Raw genomic sequence first — 21,302 nt, forward strand, 5'->3', positions numbered from 1 at the left:
TTTTAACAATGAACTCATTTGGGCCTGGGATATTTTATGGAGAGATTTTAAGTTAGTACTTCAATTTATTTACTTGACCTTTGCAAAGTACTGACTTTTTTTTTTTTTTTGCTATAGTTTTTTTGTTTTGTTTTGTTTTGCTTTGTTTTTGGCATATGCCCTTTATCAAGTAGAGGGAGTTTCCCTCTCCTCCTAGTTTATGAGTTTTCATCATGAATGGGTGTTGGAAATATCCGTTTTAAAACAAAATTTTATTTTGGAAGAATGTGGAAATTTCCAAGCAGCTTGGTTTGATAGGCCAGTCCCAAGTTGAGAAATAGAATTGCCTTTTTTCCTTCTTATCCTGGGCAAAAAATATAGGGGAAAATGTTTTTTGTGTAATTGCATTATTTCTTCAGACTAGCAAATAGATTCCTAATCTTTCAAGTGCTATGCACTGTTTTTAGAAACAATCACCGTATCAAGACATCCCTTTTTCCACTTGCTCAGGCTTTAGATATATGTAAAGACAGAACTTGTCTGAGTCAACATACACTTTGCCAAGGCTATCTGGCTATCTGTCACCAATACCCTTGTACTTTGCACAGCCCAGGAGGATGAACTAGGTCTTATGCCTGTCTATTCCTCTGGAAGAACAGTTCTCCTACTATGTGGGTCATTTCATTTAAAAGGAGATTGGCATATAAAGTCTGGAAGTGATGTCTGGTGGCTGGATGTCTCCTTGACCCTCACAGGAAGCTATGCATTTGGGATAAATATTTATTGAGCATCTAGCATAGGGCCTGCTTCCAAGTGGACAGTCACTAAATATTTGTTGAATAATTGGTGCACATTGAACACAATTTCCAAAAATGTCGACACTTTCAAAACTTATGTAGGGTAAAATGTGTTTTTTTCAACTCTAGACGTTTGGTCCAGTGGGAGTTATGAAAAATGCCATCTCACTGGCTGAGGATGAACAATGGAAGAAAATACGATCATTGCTGTGTCCAACCTTCACTAGTGGAAAACTCAAGCAGGTAAGAAAAGAAGAGGACTTTCAATTAGAAACTTAAAGAATAAGGTAGGAAATAAAATCACAGTCCTTTTCCAGGGAGGAGGCTACTAAATTTGAGCTTCCTAAAATAGCCTTTTATCTTCACCTCCTAGAAGAGACATTATGAGATTCCTTATCAAATGTCACTGCTCCATTCATGGGAAAGTCAGGTCCTTCTAGGACTTGAGTCTCCACATTTAACCTCGGGTGGTGTTTATTTTGTGTCTAGATGTTCCCCATCATTAGCATGTATGGAGATGTGTTGGTGAGGAACCTGAGAAAGGAAGCAGAGAAAGGCAAGCCCATCACCGTGAAAGAGTAAGTAGGGGTGAAGCTGCTGGTACCTGAGCTCCACTGAGACCCTCCAGCAGCCTGCCAGGGAGCCAGATTCCCACTGCTGAGTTACGGTAGTGACCAGACAGAAGTAGGTATGTGGTGGTACAACTCCCAAAGGCCCATCCCAGAAAGAGAGGTGGCTCACCAAAAAAAAAGCAGGACAGCCAGGAGAGAAGGAAGAAACATGACTGCACCAATCTTGAGTGTGGATGGCATGGAATGGTGGCAGGGAAGAGACTTGGTACATACTGGTAGGCAGTGGGTGACATACAATCATCACAATATGGAACTCGGAACAACTTAGATCTCTTCACAATCTGGCTGAGGACACCTGCAAATACTGAATGTTAAATCTTGCCACCACTCCCCTTTCTGTCAGTCCAAAAAGACAGAAGGCCTCATACAGGCTATGGGTAGGATGACCATAGAATTGATCATTTTTACTCTTTACCTTTTACAGAAATGAGTCTGCCCTCAGGTCAACCACAGACCACTGGAGTTGAGGAAGTGTGGGTCTTTCAGGATCCTTAGCAGGGGTGTAAGACAGTGAGGGATGATGTTCTGTAATTCACTGAAGAGGAATCAGCTCTGAGCACAGCTTCTGTGGTGAGGCAAGATCCAGATCAATGATCAACGTCCCCTTTCTTGACTCCCCCAGGATGAGTTAATTTTACACCCTTGGTTCTGCTCAGACACAGTCCTTATACACCTATTATTGCCGGTAGTCAAAACACACCACTGTACTTTGTCTGATTATGGGTGTCTATCCCTCTATGACTGAGCTCCTTGAGTTTGTGGGGGGACGTCTAACTTGCCTTAGTGTCCCCAGCCCTCCTGGCACAGGGCCAGCTGCATCACTGGCACCTCAGACACACCTCATGTGTGAGTGATAGTAGCATAGACTTCCATGGACCAACAGGTGGTTCTGAAAGAGTGTGGCTCTCTACCTGCCTTGTCTGGGCATCTGATTTCACACGCACTTCTTGTTATATGTGTTGGGTAAGGAGAGTAAAGAGGTGTTGATTTTAGTTGTTCATATCTTTCTCTACGCAGCTTCTTTGGGGCCTACAGCATGGATGTGATTACTGGCACAGCATTTGGAGTGAACATTGATTCCCTCAGCAACCCACAAGATCCCTTCGTGGAATATACTAAGAAGCTCTTGAGATTTGATTTCCTTGATCCACTCCTTATCTTTTCAGGTATGTGGACCACTATATTTCTTTTTCTTTCCTTCGTTCGTTCGTTCCTTCCTTCCTCCCTTCCATCTCTTTCTTCCTTTTATAGATATCTATATTGAGATATAATTTATATACCATGTAATTCACCCATTTAAAATGTACAATTCAATAATATTTAGAACCTAAGTGTCTGTTGACATATGGATGAAGAAAGAGTGGTAGGTATATGTACGTGCGTGTGGGTGTGTGCGCGCGCGCAGTGGAGTTCTAGTAAGCCATCAAAAGGAAGGAAATCCTGCCATTTGCATAATGTGGATATACCTTGAAGGTATTACTATAAGTGAAATAAGTCAGACAGAGAAAGACAAATACTTAAATGCTAAATCAAAAAGAAGAAAATCAAACTCATAGAAGAACTGTTTCATAGTTTTGATTTACCAGAAGTGGGGTTGGGCGGTGGGGGAAGTGAATGAAGGTGGTCAAAAGGTACAAACTTTGAGTTAAAACATAAATAAATACTGGTGGTATGATGTGCAAAGTGACTACAGTTAAAACTGCTGTATGATATATTTGGATGCTGCTAGGGCATAGAGCTTTGCTTACTGCACCTTTGTGGTATAAGTTTTGAAATCAGGAAGTATGAGTCCTGCAACTTATTTCCTTTTTTTTTTTTCCCCCAATATTGGTTTGGCTCTTCTGGGCCCCTTGAAATTCCGTATGAATTTTAACTTCAGCTTGTAAATGTCTACAAGGAAGCCAGCTAGGATTCTGACAGGGAATGTGTTAAATCTGTAGATTTGCTATCTTGACAATGTTAAGTCAAGATAGCAAATGTTAAATATTAAATCCTGATACATGAACATGGGATGTTTTTCATTTACTTCGATCTTTATTCCAACAATGTTGTGGTTTTCAGAGTAGAAATTTTGCACTTTTTTGTTAACTTATTCCTAAGTATTCTATTTTTTACTTTATTATAAATGGAGTTATTTTCTTAATTTCACTTTTGGATTACTTATTGCAAGGTATAGAAATACAATTGATTTTTGTGTATTGGTCTTGTATCCTGAAACCCTGCTGAACTTGTTAATTAGTTCTAATAAGTTTTTAGTGGAGTCTTTATAATTTTCTATATACAAGATGTTATCTTATGATAGAGATCGTTTACATCTTCATTTCCTATATGGATACGTTTTATTTCTTTTTCTTCCCTAATTCTCCTGGCTAGGACCTCTAGTACAATGTCGAGAAGAAGTGGTGAGAGAAGCTTCCTTGTCTTGCTCTTAAACTTAGAGGAAATCATCCAGTCTTTGACGATTAAGTATCGCGTTATATGTGGGTTTTTCGTAGATGGCCTTCATCAGGTTGAGGAAATTCCCTTCTGTTCCTTTTTGCTGAGTGTTATTATCACAGGAGGGTGTTGGATTTTGTCAGTTGCTTTTACTGTATATTTAGATGGTCATATGGTTTTGTTCTTTATGCTATTGAAACTGTGTATTACACAACCTTGCATTCCTTGAATTAAACCCCCCTTTGTTGTGGTGTATACCTCTTTTTATATTTTGCTGGATTCATTTGTTGAGGATTTGTGCATCCATGTTCATAAGATATGTTGGTCTGTAGTTTCCTTTTCCTATGCTATCTTTGCCTGGTTTTTGTATCAGATTAATACTGGCCATATAGAATGAGTTTGAAAGTGTTTCATCCTCTTCTATTTTTTAGAAGAGTTTGTGAAAAATTGTTGTAATCCTTCTTTAAATATTTGGTAGTATTCCCCATTGAAACCATGTGGACCTGAGCTTTTCTTTGTCAAATTGTTTTTTTCTTGATTACTAACTAAAACTTTGTACTTCTTACAGGTCTATTCAGATTGTCTATTTTTTTTTCTTTGCATCTGTTTCTGTAGTTTGTGTCCATTTTGTCTAAGTTATCGTATTTATTGGCATAGAGTTGTTTATGGTGTCCTTTATAGTCCTTCTCATTTGTTTAATGTGAGTGGTAGTCTCCCTTCTTTAGTTTCGACACAGGCAATTTGTCTTTTGTTTTTTCTCTTGGTCAAGCTAGTGAAAAAGGTCTTTTAAAAGAATCAACCTTTTGTTTCATTGATTTTCCTCTATTGTTTTTTTTATTCTCTAGTTCATTAGTTTCGGCTCTCATCTTTATTATTTTCTTCCTTCTGTTTGCTTTAGTTTTTGTTTGCTCCTCTTTTTTCAGAATGTTAAGGTGGAAAATTATTAGGTTATTGATAGGAAATTTTTGTTCTTTTAAAATGTAGGTAAATAAAGCCATACATTTCTCTCTGAGCACTCCCTTTGCAACATTCCATCAGTTTTGGTATGTCTTGACTTCATTTTTATTCACTTCAAAGTAATTCCTGATTGCCCTTTTGATTTCTTCTACAACCCATTGGTTATTTAGGAGTGTATTGTTTAATTTCCACACATTTGTGAGTTTCCCAATTTTCTTTCTATTATTGATTTCAAATTACATTCCATTATGGTTGAAAGACATACACTGTATTAAATCTATCCCATTATTTTTTTGAACACCATGATTAATTGAAGTAGCAGACTATGGTCTGTTTTATCCAAAGAAACTGTAGTTCAGTAGATAAAAGTCAATGAAGTCCAAAATGTAATCCTGTTCCTCTGGTCGTGTGAAAGATAGAGGGAGGACCACTGATCTCACTACTATAGTGATGACCCCTATATGTGGACTTGCCCTTGCTCGGGCCTTGGCTTGGAAGTCTGAGCAAAGGTCATAGAGGGACTGATCCTGATTGAGAACCCTGGTGTCTCTTACTCTCTGATCGGTAGTGCAAATTATAATTGCTCCAGGTAAATTTTGCATTTTTACTCTGCTTTCCTTTTATCTTTTCCCTTACAGCACTTTTTCCGTTCCTTCGTCCAGTCTTTGAAATATTAAATCTCTCTGTGTTTCCAAAAAATGCTGTGAATTTTATCACAAAATCTATAAAAAGGATGAAAGAAAGTCGCCTCAAAGATAAAGAAACGGTAAAATCTGGTGGTGGTGACATGAGGGTGTTCACCTTTTGGTAATTTATTGAGCTGTATACACACGACTTATGCACATCTCAGCATTTTTAAAGGTAGGTAGAGAACTACAGATTTTAGAGTAGAAGAGTTCTAAACTTTGGGGGAAAATAAATATGTAATTTACCTTTGGGGGTAAGTTCTTTGGGGAAGAAGATAAGAAAATGAGTCAGAGAGAAATGTTTAAGTTTAAAATAGGTGTGCCAATTAGTATATCACTGCATAAATATTGTTGAGCTAAGACTTTACCAATTCCCTTCAATAAATTGTCAAAGGATAAAAATTACTGTTTATAAGTGATTTTACTCATATTTCACCAAATATTAGATTGGCAAAGAATCACTTCAAATCCGATCCTCCTATTTTATAGATTTTCCAATGGAACGCCCCATCAGGCACCTGGCGGAGTGTAGTCTGTGTTAAATTTGAGCCCTCTCATAGGCTGGAGTGGGCAGGGGTCTTCTGCTGACAATGAGGCTGCAAGCTGGTTAAGCCAGCTTTGCCTCATGAGGCCTGGAGGCCAGCACAAGGATGTCTGCAGGTCAGGGGGACAGGGCTGGGTATCCCAGGAAAGCACTGAAAGCTGTGTAGCAATCTGGAAGGATGGGGCTCTTGAAGGTGCTTCTACAAAAGCTGCCAGTGAACTCTGCAAATGTCTGGGTATTAATTTATGTGGCCGTTCCTTAAGAATTAAAGCTGGAGGGAGAAAAAGATTGAGGTTTTTTCTTCTTGCTCTCCTGAGCAAACAGGTATGACAGGAGAGAGAGCAGGTAACTCTTTGGTTAAGAAGCCGTTTCAAAAACCAGAGAAACCAAAGATCAGAGAGAGTGAGGACCAAAAAGCAGATGGACATGATGGCTGGGTTTCTCTCAGGGAAACATCATGCTCTCCAAGATTTGTAGGTGGATGTTTTGGTCACTGAGGACTTAGTCAGTACTCGTCAGCCTCTGCTCTTTAAGGGGTCGTCTTCTCAGGGAAGAGGTGTGAAATGTGCGCTCCTGATTTATCTCTGACGTCACAGGTGACTTTCTGCCGTTGACGTTTCTCTTTCTGCTTCTAGCACCGAGTGGATCTTCTTCAGCTGATGATTAACTCTCAGAATTCCAAAGATGTGGGCACCCATAAAGGTAACCAAGGAGAGCTTCAGAGGGGCCACTGTCGGTGGGGCACAGAGCTAGGGGGTGGTTCTGAAAATGTGCAGGAAGTTTTCCAGGCAGCTGGGGATTTCTGCCAAGTTGAAGGAAGACACATGGTCAGATAGAAATGGTAGCAAGAGATACTTCGTAGGTGTACGCAGGCACAACCTTGTTCAGAGCTCGAAGGGCAAGTATAACAAGGATGTCATGCCCATCAGTCAGTCATGGTCTGTGGATCACCTACAGCCGAACCTCTGGGGAGCTTGTTTCCAATGTCAATTCTCAGGCTCCTCTGGACCCAATGAGTCAGAACCTCTGCCTGGAAATTTGCATCAAGACTTCATCCCATCAGGAGGAACATTGCCCCAGTGTTGATGACCTTAACTTGGAACACTTGGTTAAAGTTGTGTTCACTAGCTTAGTCTACTGTAAAGTTCAATTTTTTCCTTTGTCATTAACAAGCAGCTGGTGGGAGAAACCTTTGAGACTGGAAATATAGTGTTCCTCTTCAAATTGTCACCCACTAGTTTTACCATCCATGGATGGTTTTTGACTGAAAACTTCATTACTGTGATGTTTGCAAAATGAATTTGTAATTTCATCATTCTTCTGTATTTATCAGTTGATGTTCTATTTTAAGGGAGAGCTTTCCATTCTCCCCCATCATTTATTTATTTATCTATATCAGTACATTCTCATGTGTAATTTACTCTCATATCTTTTTTTTAACATCTTTATTGGAGTATAATTGCTTTACAATGGTGTGTTAGTTTCTGCTTTATAACAAAGTGAATCAGTTATACATATACATATGTTCCCATATTTCTTCCCTCTTGCATCTCCCTCCCTCCCACCCTCCTTATCCCACCCCTCTAGGTAGACACAAAGCACCGAGCTGATCTCCCTGTGCTATGCGGCTGCTTCCCACTAGCTATCTATTTTATGTTTGGTAGTGTATATATGTCCATGCCACTTTCTTACTTCGTCCCAGCTTACCCTTCCCCCTCCCCCTATCCTCAAGTCCATTCTCTAGTAGGTCTGTGTCTTTATTCCCATCTTGCCCCTAGGCTCTTCATGAGCTTTTTTTTTCTTTCCTTAGATTCCATATATATGTGTTAGCATACAGTATTTGTTTTTCTCTTTCTGACTTACTTTACTCTGTATGATAGACTCTAGGTCCATCCACCTCACTACAAATAACTCAATTTCATTTCTTTTTATGGCTGAGTAATACTCCATTGTATATATGTGCCACATCTTCTTTATCCATTCATCTGTCGATGGACACTTAGGTTGCTTCCATGTCCTGGCTATTGTAAATAGTGCTACAATGAACATTGTGGTACATGACTCTTTTTGAATTATGGTTTTCTCAAGGTATATGCCCAGTAGTGGGATTGCTGGGTCATATGGTAGTTCTATTTTTAATTTTTTAAGGAACCTCCATACTGTTCTCCATAGTGGCTGTATCAATTTACATTGCCACCAACACTGCAAGAAGGTTCCCTTTTCCCCACACACTCTCCAGCATTTATTGTTTGTAGATTTTTTGATGATGGCCATTCTGACCGGTGTGAGATGATATCTCATTGTAGTTTTGATTTGCATTTCTCTAATGATTAATGATGTTGAGCATTCTTTCATGTGTTTGTTGGCAGTCTGTATATCTTCTCTGGAGAAATGTCTATTTAGGTCTTCTGTCCATTTTTGCATTGGGTTGTTTGTTTTTTTGACATTGAGCTGCATGAGCTGCTTGTAAATTTTGGAGATTAATCCTTTGTCAGTTGCTTCATTTGCAAATATTTTCTCCCATTCTGAGGGTTGTCTTTTGGTCTTGTTTATGGTTTCCTTTGCTGTGCAAAAGCTTTGAAGTTTCATTAGGTCCCATTTGTTTATTTTTGTTTTTATTTCCATTTCTCTAGGAAGTGGGTCAAAAAGGATCTTGCTGTGATTGATGTCATAGAGTGTTCTGCCTATGTTTTCCTCTAAGAGTTTGATAGTGTCTGGCCTTACATTTAGGTCTTTAATCCATTTTGAGTTTATTTTTGTGTATAGTGTTAGGGAGTGTTCTAATGTCATACTTTTACATGTACCTGTACAGTTTTCCCAGCACCACTTATTGAAGAGGCTGTCTTTTCTCCACTGTATATTCTTGCCTCCTTTACCAAAGATAAGGTGACCATATGTGCATGGGTTTATCTCTGGGCTTTCTATCCTGTTCCATTGATTTATATTCCTGTTTTTGTGCCAGTACCATACTGTCTTGATTACTGTAGCTTTGTAGTATAGTCTGAAGTCAGGGAGCCTGATTCTTCCAGCTCTGTTTTTTGTTCTCAAGATTGCTTTGGCTATTCGGGGTCTTTTGTGTTTCCATACAAATTGTGAAATTTTTTGTTCTAGTTCTGTGAAAAATGCCATTGGTAGTTTGATAGGGATTGCATTAAATCTGTAGATTGCTTTGGGTAGTAGAGTCATTTTCACAACGTTGATTCTTCCAATCCAAGAACATGGTATATCTCTCCATCTATTTGTATCATCTTTAATTTCTTTCATCAGTGTCTTATAATTTTCTGCATACAGGTTTTTTGTCTCCTTAGGTAGGTTTATTCCTAGATATTTTATTCTTTTTGTTGCAATGGTAAATGGGAGTGTTTTCTTAATTTCACTTTCAGATCTTTCATCATTAGTTTATTCTCATATCATTTTTAACTTTGATTCTAAAATTCTCTCAGGTTTGCCCACTGGATCCCTTTTAAGTAGGCTCCTGTATCCTGTTTTATTTCTTTTTTTATTCTTAAATGGTTTTTTTTCCACTAGACTATTCTTAGAGCAGTTTGGTTCACAGCAAAATTGAGGGGAAAGTACAGAGATTTCAAACATACATCCTCCCCCCACCTACACACAGCCTCTTCCACTATCAAAAGATCACATCAAAGTACAATTGTTACAGTCAATGAACCTACACTGACATATTATTACCACCAAAAGTCCATAGTTTACATTAGTGTTCATTCTTGGTGTTGTCCTTTTTATGGGTTTTGACAAATGTACAATGATGTGTATCTACCATTATAGTATATAGAGTATCATTTTCTGAGAACTTCCTCGCTTTCTTTTTTTTTATTGGAGTATAGTTGCTTTACAATATTGTGTTAGTTTCTGCTGTACAATGAAGTGAATCAGCTATATGTATACATATATCCCCTCCCTCTTGGACGTCCTTCCCATCCCCCACCATCCCGCCCAACTAGGTCATCACAGAGCACCGAGCTGAGCTCCCTGTGCTATACTGCAGGGTCCCGCTAGCTATCTATTTTACATATGGTAGTGTATTTATGTCAAACCTAATCTCCCAATTTGTCTCACCTTCCCCTTTCCCCCTGTGTCCACGTGTCCATTCTCTACATCTGTGTCTCTATTCTGATGCAAGACGTTCCAGGTATCTATTCTGTTTCCCTTAACTAGTCCTGAAAGGAGCTCTGGTTTCCTTTAGTGAGAAAGTGTATTTAGAAATCAAAACCTGGGATCTAGGAGTGTTCATTTCTACTATGGTTTCTTTGCTTCTACATCCTTTCGGTGGACAAAGATAAGACCATCAAACATATCATCAAATATATTTACACAAGACTGATGAACATAAGTATTTCTTTTTTTTTGTTTGCTTGGTTTTTAAAATTTATTTTATTTATTTATTTTTGGCTGCGTTGGGTCTTTGTCGTTGCGCCTGGGCTTTCTCTAGTTGTAGCGAACGGGGCCTACTCTTCATTGCGGTGCACGGGCTTCTCACTGCGGTGGCTTCTCTTGTTGTGGAGCACGGGGTCTAGGTGCACAGGCTTCAGTAGTTGTGGCACGGGCTCAGTAGTTGTGGCACATGGACTTAGTTGCTCTGCGGCATGTGGGATCTTCCTGGACCAGGGCTCGAACCCATGTCCCCTGCATTGGCAGGTGGACTCTTAACCACTGTGCCACCAGGGGAGCCCCAAGTATTTCTATATCTACTCATAACCAGTGATGTAAACAGAACGTCTCTTTAAAACAAGAATGCCCTCGTTTTTAGTTTATTTCCATGATATGAATACTCACACTTGGTTAATTTCAAGATACCAATGGTTTGACAACCATCTCACAATATTGTTAGATTTTTACAGATTGATTCTTGAGAGAGGAATGAGATGACTCTAGCACACCACTATAAATATATCCACAACTATGTCCCTGTCTATCTATCTGTCTATCTATCTATCTACTTATCTATCTGACATCTATCTAACTACGTGGTCCAATACAAATTTCCATAGGAAATATTCTATATCTGCACTGTTCAATACAGTAATCACTAGACATGTGGCTATTGAACATATGGGTAATGCCACAGAAGAACTAAATGTTAAATTGTACTTAATTTTAATCAATTAAAATTTAAATTAAATAGCCACATATTAGACAGTACAGCTCGAAACTTTTAGTATCCTAGGGTTTATGCTAACTGGGGGAAAGAATTTGATAGTTGAATTTACCCACAACTGCTTCACAGAAATCATCATGGGGAAATCAGAACTCTGTAGATCTTTCTTCCACACATTTTGTATTGTTTCAGTTGTGAATTACATGATTGGGCAGGTACCATGTTGATCTGAGTGTTCTAAGTATCTAGTATAGTCCCATCAAATAGATTGGAGCCTGACCATGCTTGGATTTTCTCAGGAGAAAATAAAAATGGAGACCAATTTGTAATCACAAGGGCTGTTTGCTGAGCACAAGGGAGAGCAAAGAGAGGGGGCTTGTACTGAGGAAGATGACATTCAGGTCATGATTGAATAAGCATTGCTAATTCCACTCCCTGGGTCCTATTTTTCTATATTGTATGCTGGCCAATGCCCTTCTAAGGACACATTCTTTCTTCTGCTATTTTAATGCCATTGATTAGACTAGGATCAATCGGCACTCTTCTAGCTTTTTTTTTTTTTTTCTGTAGTTTCTGTATATCTGTGATCATCCATTTGAAGACTTGTGCCCCAAGTCTTCTATCAATTTTCCCTACAGTACAGCCTTAGTATTGCAAACTTTCTCAAAAAAATTCATGTTATACTTTAGCTAGAATAATATAATTTTTTAAAGGAAAAACATGGCTACCCCATACTGTTTGTAGCTAAAGTGCATTTAGGATTCTCCAAGGGGCATACTGATAATGCTGTGTGTGTTAGACAGAAATGCTATGTCTTGAAATTACTCAGCTGTGTTGGTGGAGACTGTGGCATAACCAGGAGCAGAGGGCCAAGTATAGTACAGACCTTGAGGAAAAAGTGGATTAAGAAAAGTTTTGCCTGTTTCTGGCTCTGTAAAACAGACATGAGAGTGCAAACCACTCCCAGTTTTGCTCTGAATTGCTTTTCCATTTTTTTCCCTAGGGATTTGGGAGTCTCATTTGGATTTCTCATCCTCTAACCTGTGATGTTTTATATTGACATGCTTTACCTGCAATGTCTCTCCTCCCCTTTTAGCTCTGTCTGACACAGAAATGGTGGCCCAAGGTATTATCTTTATTTTTGGTGGCTATGAGCCCACTGCTGAGGCTCTCTCCTTCCTTTTCTATGAATTGGCCACTCACCCTGACATCCAGCAGAAGCTGCAGGAAGAAATTGACGCAGTTCTCCCCAGTAAGGTGAGTGATGATACCTGCAGAGGGAGGGGGAAAGGGAAGCCTTAGCACAAATGTCTCCTTGCCACTTCTCAGGAGATTTTTGCAAAAAGCATAAGTATCAAAGTTTTCACTTGTGCTATTTAGGAAGGACCTCAAGAGTCAAGCACAAAGGGGGAAAACGTAGGTAATGCGTACTACTCACAGAAATATAAGTGGTTTGAAACAAGGGCTGGTCCTGGCATATCAGTTATCACAATAATGCCACATAAAGATCACAAAACCTCGGGGCTACCCTGGTGGCGCAGTGGTTGAGAGTCCGCCTGCCAATGCAGGGGACACGGGTTCATGCCCCGGTCCGGGAAGATCCCACATACCGTGGAGCGGCTGGGCCCGTGAGCCACGGCCGCTGAGTCTGCGCATCTGGAGCCTGTGCTCCGCAATGGGAGAGGCCCACGTACCGCAAAAAAAATAAAATAAAATAAATCACAAAACCTCAGTGGCATCTAACAGTAAGCATCTATCGCTCTAGTGCCCACATAGTTATCTGCTGACATTAGCTGGACTTGCTTGGTTCTGGCTCTTGGCTGATCTAGGCTGGCCTTGTCTAAGCTGGCTAGGCTGACTCAACTCCACACTTGCTTCTCCTGCCTCTCAGTCTCCACGTGTCTACTTCTCAAGGCAATGGTAGATGGCAAGAACCAAAAGTCCAATCATATGGGTGATTTTCAAAACTCTCCTAGCATCACACTTAGCCAGATTTCCACTGGTGTAAAGCAAACCACCTGGCCAACCCCAGAGTCAGAATGGGAGGGAACCACAAAGGTAGGTGGCAAAGGGCATGGACCCAGGAAGGGCTGGAGAACTGGGACCATTAATTCAGTCTACCGCCCTGGGTACACTGCAGACTAGGAGGGGCCTTGTAACAACAAAGGGCTTAAAGTAGGAAACAGAGGACGTGAGTTTGAGTCCTGGCTGTGGTTTTGGACAAATTTTATCACCTTTCAGGGTCCTGGGTCCTTCAAATATAAGGTAAGGATAGATTGTAGTGCCTAACTAAATTAGAGATGATCTGTCTTCTCTGGTAAACCACATATTGCAATTCTTTTCATTGTAATAAGATGGTCACCAGGCAAGAGAGAATTGCTAAAGCATTGTCTTCTTCCTCTTTTATAATAATACAATGACAAGAGCACTATTGGCCAACATTTGCTTTTTTACTATATGTGTCTGTTCTAGATGCTATTTATAAACGAATTTAATCTTCATAAAATTCTGTATAAGTCAGGAGAGGCTAAGTTATGCCTCAGTAGCAGATGAGCCCTCAAATCTCAGAGCTTTCATAGCAAAGGTTTACTTCTAACCCACATCTACATGACCAACATGGATTGTTAGTGGAGGATGGGAGAGGGCAGCTCTGCTCCACAGCGTTACTCGGGGATACAGGCTAAGAGGCTCCACCTTCCTGTAGCTACCTTATCTGGAACATGAGGACTTCCTGTTGTCTGGGGAATAAGGGACTCGAGCGTTGCTCACTGGCTTTTCAAATGATTTGTCCCCGAACTGACATAATCGCCTCGGTTCACAGCCCATTGGCAAAGCTGGTTTCCTGTAACTTCAAGTGGGCTGGGAAATACAGGGACTACGTGGATACTGGGTGAGCAGTGAGTGTGTCTGCCACACAAGCCTATGAAGTGTCAACTCTAATTATCTCCATGTGACGTTTCAGAAACCTGAGCGACAGAGAGATGAAATACTTTCACATACTAGTCGTGTACCTAGTGCTGAAAACGCCAACCTATGTGCCAGGGTGTCTGTCTCCTGAGCCAACTCTCACCCTCTACAATGTTGCCCCTTAAATATAACCCCACGTGACAGCCACGTGTCACCCCCACTGGTCTCAGATCTCTGCCAAGAGTGGAATTCTTTGTGGTGTGAGGAGAGCTGGCCTCTGGGGCTGCAGTGGCTTGTTTAGACCTTCAGACCTTAACAGTCACCCCTGAAGGGACCATAGGAGACTGTTCCAGCAACAGAGGCTGTGGCTGAGAGTAGGGTTCTCATCCTCTTGTAACTTTCCCTGGATCTGAAATTGTGTTCCTTGTAGCACCCAATCTTGCTCTTTGTTTTTGTATTTGGTTTAGAAAGGAACTCGTTTCTCCCCAAATTATTTATAGAGTTTTCATATAATATAGTGATTCCAAACTTTATATATATAATGAAAAGCATTAGCAGTCAGGAGTTTTCAACTAAAAACCTTTATGTTGAACAGGGGATTTGCTCTTTTATACATTTCTTTCCTTGGTACAGATGTGTGGGCTCACTTTCAAAAGGAAACAGTGACTTTGGCCTATTTCACTTAAGACTAAGGGTCGTAGTCTATTGGTCACGTTTGTTCTCATGAGAAAGAAAATACACTAGCTGATAACGTGCGGGATTTCAGGCCCTGTTTAGGGGATTGTCCCAATGTTCTCGTAGAGTCATAACCACTCCACACATCTCAGTGGGCCACTGAGCAGGTCAAAGGACATGATAGATATTATAACGTCTATAAATGTTAAGGTCCTTTACCAGTTGAAATTATTCTCTGGAGCTCCTACCATTTCAATAGGACTATTTAGACTGGGTTGAAGTTTGATCCCAATCTCAATTTATCAAAATCTATTTCTTTCTTCCAGGCACCTCCCACCTATGAGTCCCTGGAACAGATGGAATATCTTGACATGGTGTTGAATGAATCTCTCAGATTATTCCCACTTACTGCTAGACTTGAGAGAGTCTGTAAGAAAGATGTGGAAGTCCATGGGGTGTTGATTCCCAAAGGAACAGTGGTGATGGTGCCACTCTTCACTATTCACAGAGATCCGGAACACTGGCCAGAGCCTGAGGAGTTCCGTCCTGAAAGGTAGGAGAACCCAGGGAAGGGAACCCTCTCTGATCCAGAGTGGTTCCAGCATATTAGACGCCTCTTACTGTAGGAGACAAATGAGCGATTGTACCATCATTTATTTGTGCCTCTTTTTATTGTTTGATGTTTTTTCTTAATATAAGAGTGATCATTGTTCGAATCAAATTTTACAAACTGTGGACTAGAAAAAAGAATTATAGCTGTCTACATTCCTAATACCTTAAGATAAGCCTCATTGATAATGTGATGTATGTCCGCATAGACATTTGTCTAGGCATATATAGATTTTTAAAACTAGAATGATAGTATATTTAATTTGGTTTTGAACTGCTTACTTGATTTCACAGTAAACTATAAACAACATTCTATGTGAATTTGTGTGTGTGTCTAGCTATCTAGCTATCTCTCTATATATATAATTATATAAGTGATTATATGCATATGCCGTAATTTACGTAACCACTATCTTATTTGAGGTGTATAGGCCTTTTATTTCCTTTAAGTTTTTCTGTCCCTTCTCCTTAGCTCTTTGAATTCATCACTAATGTTCCCACATTTCCATTTCTTTAAACACTGGCTACATTTCCTCTAGCATTACTGTGAGAGTGCAGGCTGGGGACCTAGAGGTCTCATCCCTGGTGGTTCAAGCAGCCTCACTGAGGACCGAGGTGCACACAGGTGCCCTGGTTCTGTCTGTGGCTGCACACCTGGGCCAGTCCCTTCTACCTCAGTACTTGGTGACCTTCCAAAGAGAAGTCCTCTGCTCTCTAGATGTCTGAGACTTCCTCCTTGGAGGGGTTGAGCATCCTCTTTGGGAATTCAGAGTCAAGGTCTGGCTTCGGTACAGATCGGACTCTGGAAAGAGTGGATGCTTTCCCACTTATTGTACAGTGAGCAAAATTGGAGATGAATAGTTTAGGGCACTAGCTGGGATCTAGACTTTTATGAGCCCCTGACTATAAGCTCCCTGATGGCAAGGACTTTATCTTGTTCGCCCTAGTGTCCTGAGTGCCAGCATCACCTCTACACATAGCACTTCTTGAAACAGGAAGTTGGAGTGGACCAAGTCCTCTGTTTTCTGGCCCAGGGAACCTCTGTGTTTCCCTGAAGCTCAGTAGCTCCCTCTCCTGCAGCTTCACGAGCCTAAGACCAGAGACCACTCACCGTTATTTCTTTTTTGCTGTTGTTCATTTTGGTTCACTTTATTTATTTTTTATTGGCGTATAGTTGCTTTACAATGTTGTGTTAGTTTCTGCTGTACAGCAAAGTGAATCAGCTGTATGTATACCTATATCCCCTCCCTCTTGGACCTCCCTCCCCCCCATCCCACCCATCTAGGTCATCACAGAGCACAGAGCTGAGCTCTCTGTGCTATACCGCAGGTTGCTACTAACTATCTATTTTACACATGGTAGTGTATTTATGTCAATCCTCATCTCCCAGTTCGTTTTTGATTCATTCAGTCGTCAAGCAGAGAGTTAGTCCTCACCTGCGTGTCAGGGACTCGGCCAGGCAGCGAGAAATCCAAATGTTTACAAAAAAGCCTATCATGGAGAATTTTTGACGTATGCACAAATATATTCTATAGGCACTAGCCTGTGGAAGACTTTTGATGTATCTATATGTGCCCATTCCCTGCCCAACAACCATCCCACGTCTCTGCTCCATCCACATGCTATTGCTACCCTCCTCCATCTACCCATATTATTTGAGGTCACAGTGTCTGTAAATATTCCAAAATGTTTTGCAAAGTAGGGACTCTTTAAAATATACATAATCGCAATGCTATTATCACTTTCCACAATTCCATATTTTTCCTTAATATATTCAAATACTGAGGAGTCAAAGTTGAATAAAACAGAGGTCTAACCATCAAGGAATTTAGAGGCTAGTGGAACAGATAGACAAGGAAATCAGTGGTTAGTCTATAGTAGCGTCATATAGTTATGGAGATGTGACCTAAGCATTCTGTGCTGTGGGGGAGACAGACAGACAGACAGACAGACACAAGGGGACGGGAAGGAAGGGAATACAAGGGGGAAATGACAGTTTAAATCCTGGGAGCTGATTCTCCTGCTGCCTTCCCCCATGAGCACATGACCGACATAAGTGTGCGTGGAGGCAGGAACCCACGTTTCCTTCAATCAGTTCAGAGCATGAACATCTCACTGCCTGAATGTAAAGTTAGTGTTTAGAGATAAATTTGTTTTTAAACAGCATTCATCTCATCTCCTCAACAGGACTGAAAGCTCCTATAGGGTCCGGGGAATGGGAAGGATCTGGAGTTTACCTTTCTCATAGCAAAATCACCACAGCAGGATTCAATGACTAGCTCACACAGGCATCCCTAATGCTACTAGTTGAGTGTTTAAGTTAAGCCTCAGACTTTGAGCTCTTGTGGATTTTCTGTTTCGTTAATTTGTTTCATTTACTGTTGTGGAACCAGGTTCAGTAAGGAGAACAAGGAGAGCAGAAATCCTTACACATACATGCCTTTTGGAACTGGACCCCGAAACTGCATTGGTATGAGACTTGGTATCATGAACGTGAAACTTGCTGTTATCAAAGTCCTGCAGAACCTCTCCTTCAAACCTTGCAAAGAAACACAGGTCAGACAGTTACCTAGCTGCATTAATTGTGTTTATTGTGAGTTTTTAAAACTGATATAGATAGATAGATATCATATATATATATGCGCACACACACACATACACACACATATATGAATGTGTTCTATTCAAGGAATAATTTGTCATATTGGACATGAATGTATTTGGAGCCATCTGTGACCTTTAAGTGTCCTTCAGCTCTGGATGGCTAAGCCTGTGGCTTTGTAATGACCCAACCATAAAGGTCATCTAGAGTCAATGCAGTTAGCATGACATGATTCTTGGCAGTCTTTTGAACCTCAGCAATGTTTTAAATTTCATTTCAAGTCCACCGGAAGGAAGAGGAAGTGTGTGCACAGTCATGAGAGCACACACTGAAAAGTCATGGCTCTTCAGTGATGCTCTTCTCCACCAGAACTTACAGAAGCTCTCCTGGCAGTGGTTCTCAGCCTCTGCTTGTATAATGAAATTACTGTGGTGCTTTAAAAAATCCTGATGCCTAGGTCATCTCATTTATTCTAAAATAATTCGCCCGGGGGCTTCCCTGGTGGCGCAGTGGTTGAGAGTCCACCTGCTGATGCAGGGGACACAGGTTCGTGCCCCGGTCCGGGAAGATCCCACATGCTGTGGAGCGGCTAGGCCCGTGAGCCATGACCGCTGAGCCTGTGCGTCCGGAGCCTGTGCTCCGCAACGGGAGAGGCCGCAACAGTGAGAGGCCCACGTACAGCAAAAAAAAAAAAAAAAATAATAATAATAATTCGCCCGGAGTGTGGCATTCAAACCACTCCCGCGGATTCTCCTGTGTAGCCACGGTGAGAACCCCCGATGGAAAGCATTTCTGCCAGATGTGAAGGACTCCCACAGCCCCCTCACCTTCCAGGGGTCCTGCTGCCATCAAGATGGGCTCCCTTTACATTCTAATAATAACTCTATGTGTGCTCTTCCCCGCCCCCCCCGATTCTGTTCTTCCCCCTTCAAGTTCTAGCTCAATCCTGAGCCCCTCCATGAAGCCTCCCCCACCCAGTCCACAGCCCACTCTCCCCTCTGCTCTGTATCAGTCACCACAGGCTGGCATCACGGTTCCTACGACCTAACTTAACACTTTGTCATGGAACCATCCAGTTTGGTTCCTATGTTTTCTTTATACCTATGAACGTCTTGAACTGTAGCCTCTCATTTTATTCCTTTCGTAAACTCTGAACGACGCCTCCCAGTCACCCAGCAAATGCTTAGGGAGTTAGATGTGCCGTTGATTAGAGTTCTTGGATACAAATTGTGAACCATTTGAACTTCTGAAATTTAACAAATGACATTTGTGTACATGCCTGGTGTACGTGTGTATGTCTATCTGCGGGGGACATATATGCATGTCATTTGAAATTTTAAAATAACAAGGTGTTACATTTATAGAAAGATCTGGAATCTCTCCTGAAGCACACAAAGAACAGTTACCATTTTTTCGTCTCAAACACGGCCCTATAAGAAGGCTTATTTCTAGGAGTCACACATTTAACCAGCAGCTCCTCCCCTTGGGTAGGCTTTCTCAGGGAAGAGGAGGATAGAGACGGTTTCCGTTTTACTTGTGGGAGTCTGTGTGGCTGTCCTGTAGGTGTGTACAGACAGGGGACTCAGCCCTGAGAGAAAGGGAGCCTCTGGCGCACCTGGGAAGGGCAGATACTCCCTGAAGCTCCACCCAGCCATCCACAGGCTGGGGCTTCTCTCCTCCCTGACAATTTGTTTGATATAACTTAAAGAATAAGTATAAACAATCAAAGATAAGGAGGGTAGATTGGATGAAGCTACCAACTTCCATTTATAAGATACATAAGTACTAGAGATGCCACGTACAACATGATGGCTCTAGTTAACCTTTCTGTATGGTGTACAGGAAAGCTGTTAAGAGAGTAGATCCTGAGAGCTATATCACCTGAAGGAAACAATATTTTTTCTTCGTATCCATGAGCTGATGGATGTTAATGAAACTTACTGTGGTGATAATTTCACGATATATGTACGTCAAATCATTATGCTGTGCACCCTAAACTTATGCACTCCTGTAAGACAGTTATGTCTCAATAGGTGGAAATTTTAATTTAATAAAAAAGATAATAAGGGAATGCGGCAAACAATTTTACTCCATATAGTTTATACATAAATGTGGCCAGTTCCTTGAAAGACACGACTATTAAAGTTCACCCTATGAAAAACAGATAAGCTGACCATCCCTGTATCTATTAAATACATGGAATTTGTAGTTTTTAAAAAAGAATCAAAGGTATACGATGCTAAAACTAGCTGTTATATGTTTGTAAAGCATTATTGTCCATAATGTATCTTATATATCAATACTTTGTTTCTCTTGCTGGCCTTGCTTCATTATTCGATTCTCACGTGTTTGTTTAACTGTTGCAGAGGCACCTGAAATTAAGGCGTCAGGTACTTCTTCAACTAGAAAAACCCATTATTCTAAAGGTTGAGCCCAGAGATGGGACCTTAACTGGAGCCTGACTTTCCCTAAGGACTTGCGCTTTGTTCTTCAAGGAAGCTGCGTCCCAGGACAACAGAGGCCTTGATTTACTTTGTGATAAAACACAGAAATCAATATTGGATTCCCCTACTGCGATTGATGGATGACTAGAGACTCTGCACATTCATTTAGCTTTCTCACTGTCTATGTGGAGTGTTATATATATACATTAATAAATGCCAGATATGCAAACTCAGCTTATCTGGTTCTCACAGAACTATCTCCACCCCACCACACCCCACTTAGGACCATCTACTCCTCCTGAGCACTGATCAGAATGAAAATTTCTCACAAGCGCTAATGAAAATAAGAATGATAGTGATGACTGAAATAGTGACGTTCATATCACAGATTTTATTTTGAATATTCTAAATTAAATATTATATTGAGAAAGTCAATAAACATCTCTTTACAAAAGTATAATCTGATGCCTTTGTGCACATTAGGGGGGGAATGTATACAACTGAATCAGGGAGATTCAGTGACTACTTGCTCTTGACCATCAAAATCACTGGTTGGTTGGGGCCTTTATCAAAACTCCAATTTGACTCCTATTCAATAGGTAAGAGCCAATCCACTGCGACTTTGCCTATTGCTTAGAAAGTATATTCGTAGTTTATACCTACCTTTTTTGGAGCACATATTTTTTGTAACACTCAACTGAGAAACTTATATTATTTGTTTGATTTAATGTTTTCATCTCACCTCCCCTGATGTTTCTGGAAGGCAGGAAATATGTTTTTCACACCTCTTTGCATTCCATCCTCAACTCCCAACTGTCTTAACCACAGTGAATGTGGAATAAAAGATGGTTAATTGGTCAGTTGTTCAGGCAGAAAGGCTACAAGCACTGATCAGTTTCAGTTGGTATCAGAAGCTGC

The 21,302-nt window shown here is 40.7% G+C and overlaps 1 protein-coding gene across 1 annotated transcript in view; it reads left to right on the top strand.

Annotated features, from left to right (window-relative positions):
- LOC101336980 (cytochrome P450 3A29-like) overlaps positions 1-20,402 on the top strand; it is a 28,800-nt gene extending 8,398 nt beyond the window's left edge. Inside the window, exons 5-13 of the mRNA XM_033839162.1 lie at positions 906-1,019; positions 1,266-1,354; positions 2,426-2,574; positions 5,440-5,567; positions 6,667-6,733; positions 12,244-12,404; positions 15,056-15,282; positions 17,732-17,894; positions 20,307-20,402. Of these exons, the coding sequence (XP_033695053.1) occupies positions 906-1,019; positions 1,266-1,354; positions 2,426-2,574; positions 5,440-5,567; positions 6,667-6,733; positions 12,244-12,404; positions 15,056-15,282; positions 17,732-17,894; positions 20,307-20,402 (1,194 nt within the window). The remainder of the gene's footprint in view (positions 1-905; positions 1,020-1,265; positions 1,355-2,425; positions 2,575-5,439; positions 5,568-6,666; positions 6,734-12,243; positions 12,405-15,055; positions 15,283-17,731; positions 17,895-20,306) is intronic.
- Positions 20,403-21,302: the final 900 nt, after the last annotated feature.

The sequence above is a fragment of the Tursiops truncatus genome, chromosome 15, assembly GCF_011762595.2.
Source record: "Tursiops truncatus isolate mTurTru1 chromosome 15, mTurTru1.mat.Y, whole genome shotgun sequence".
Classification (NCBI taxonomy): Eukaryota; Metazoa; Chordata; class Mammalia; order Artiodactyla; family Delphinidae; genus Tursiops; species Tursiops truncatus.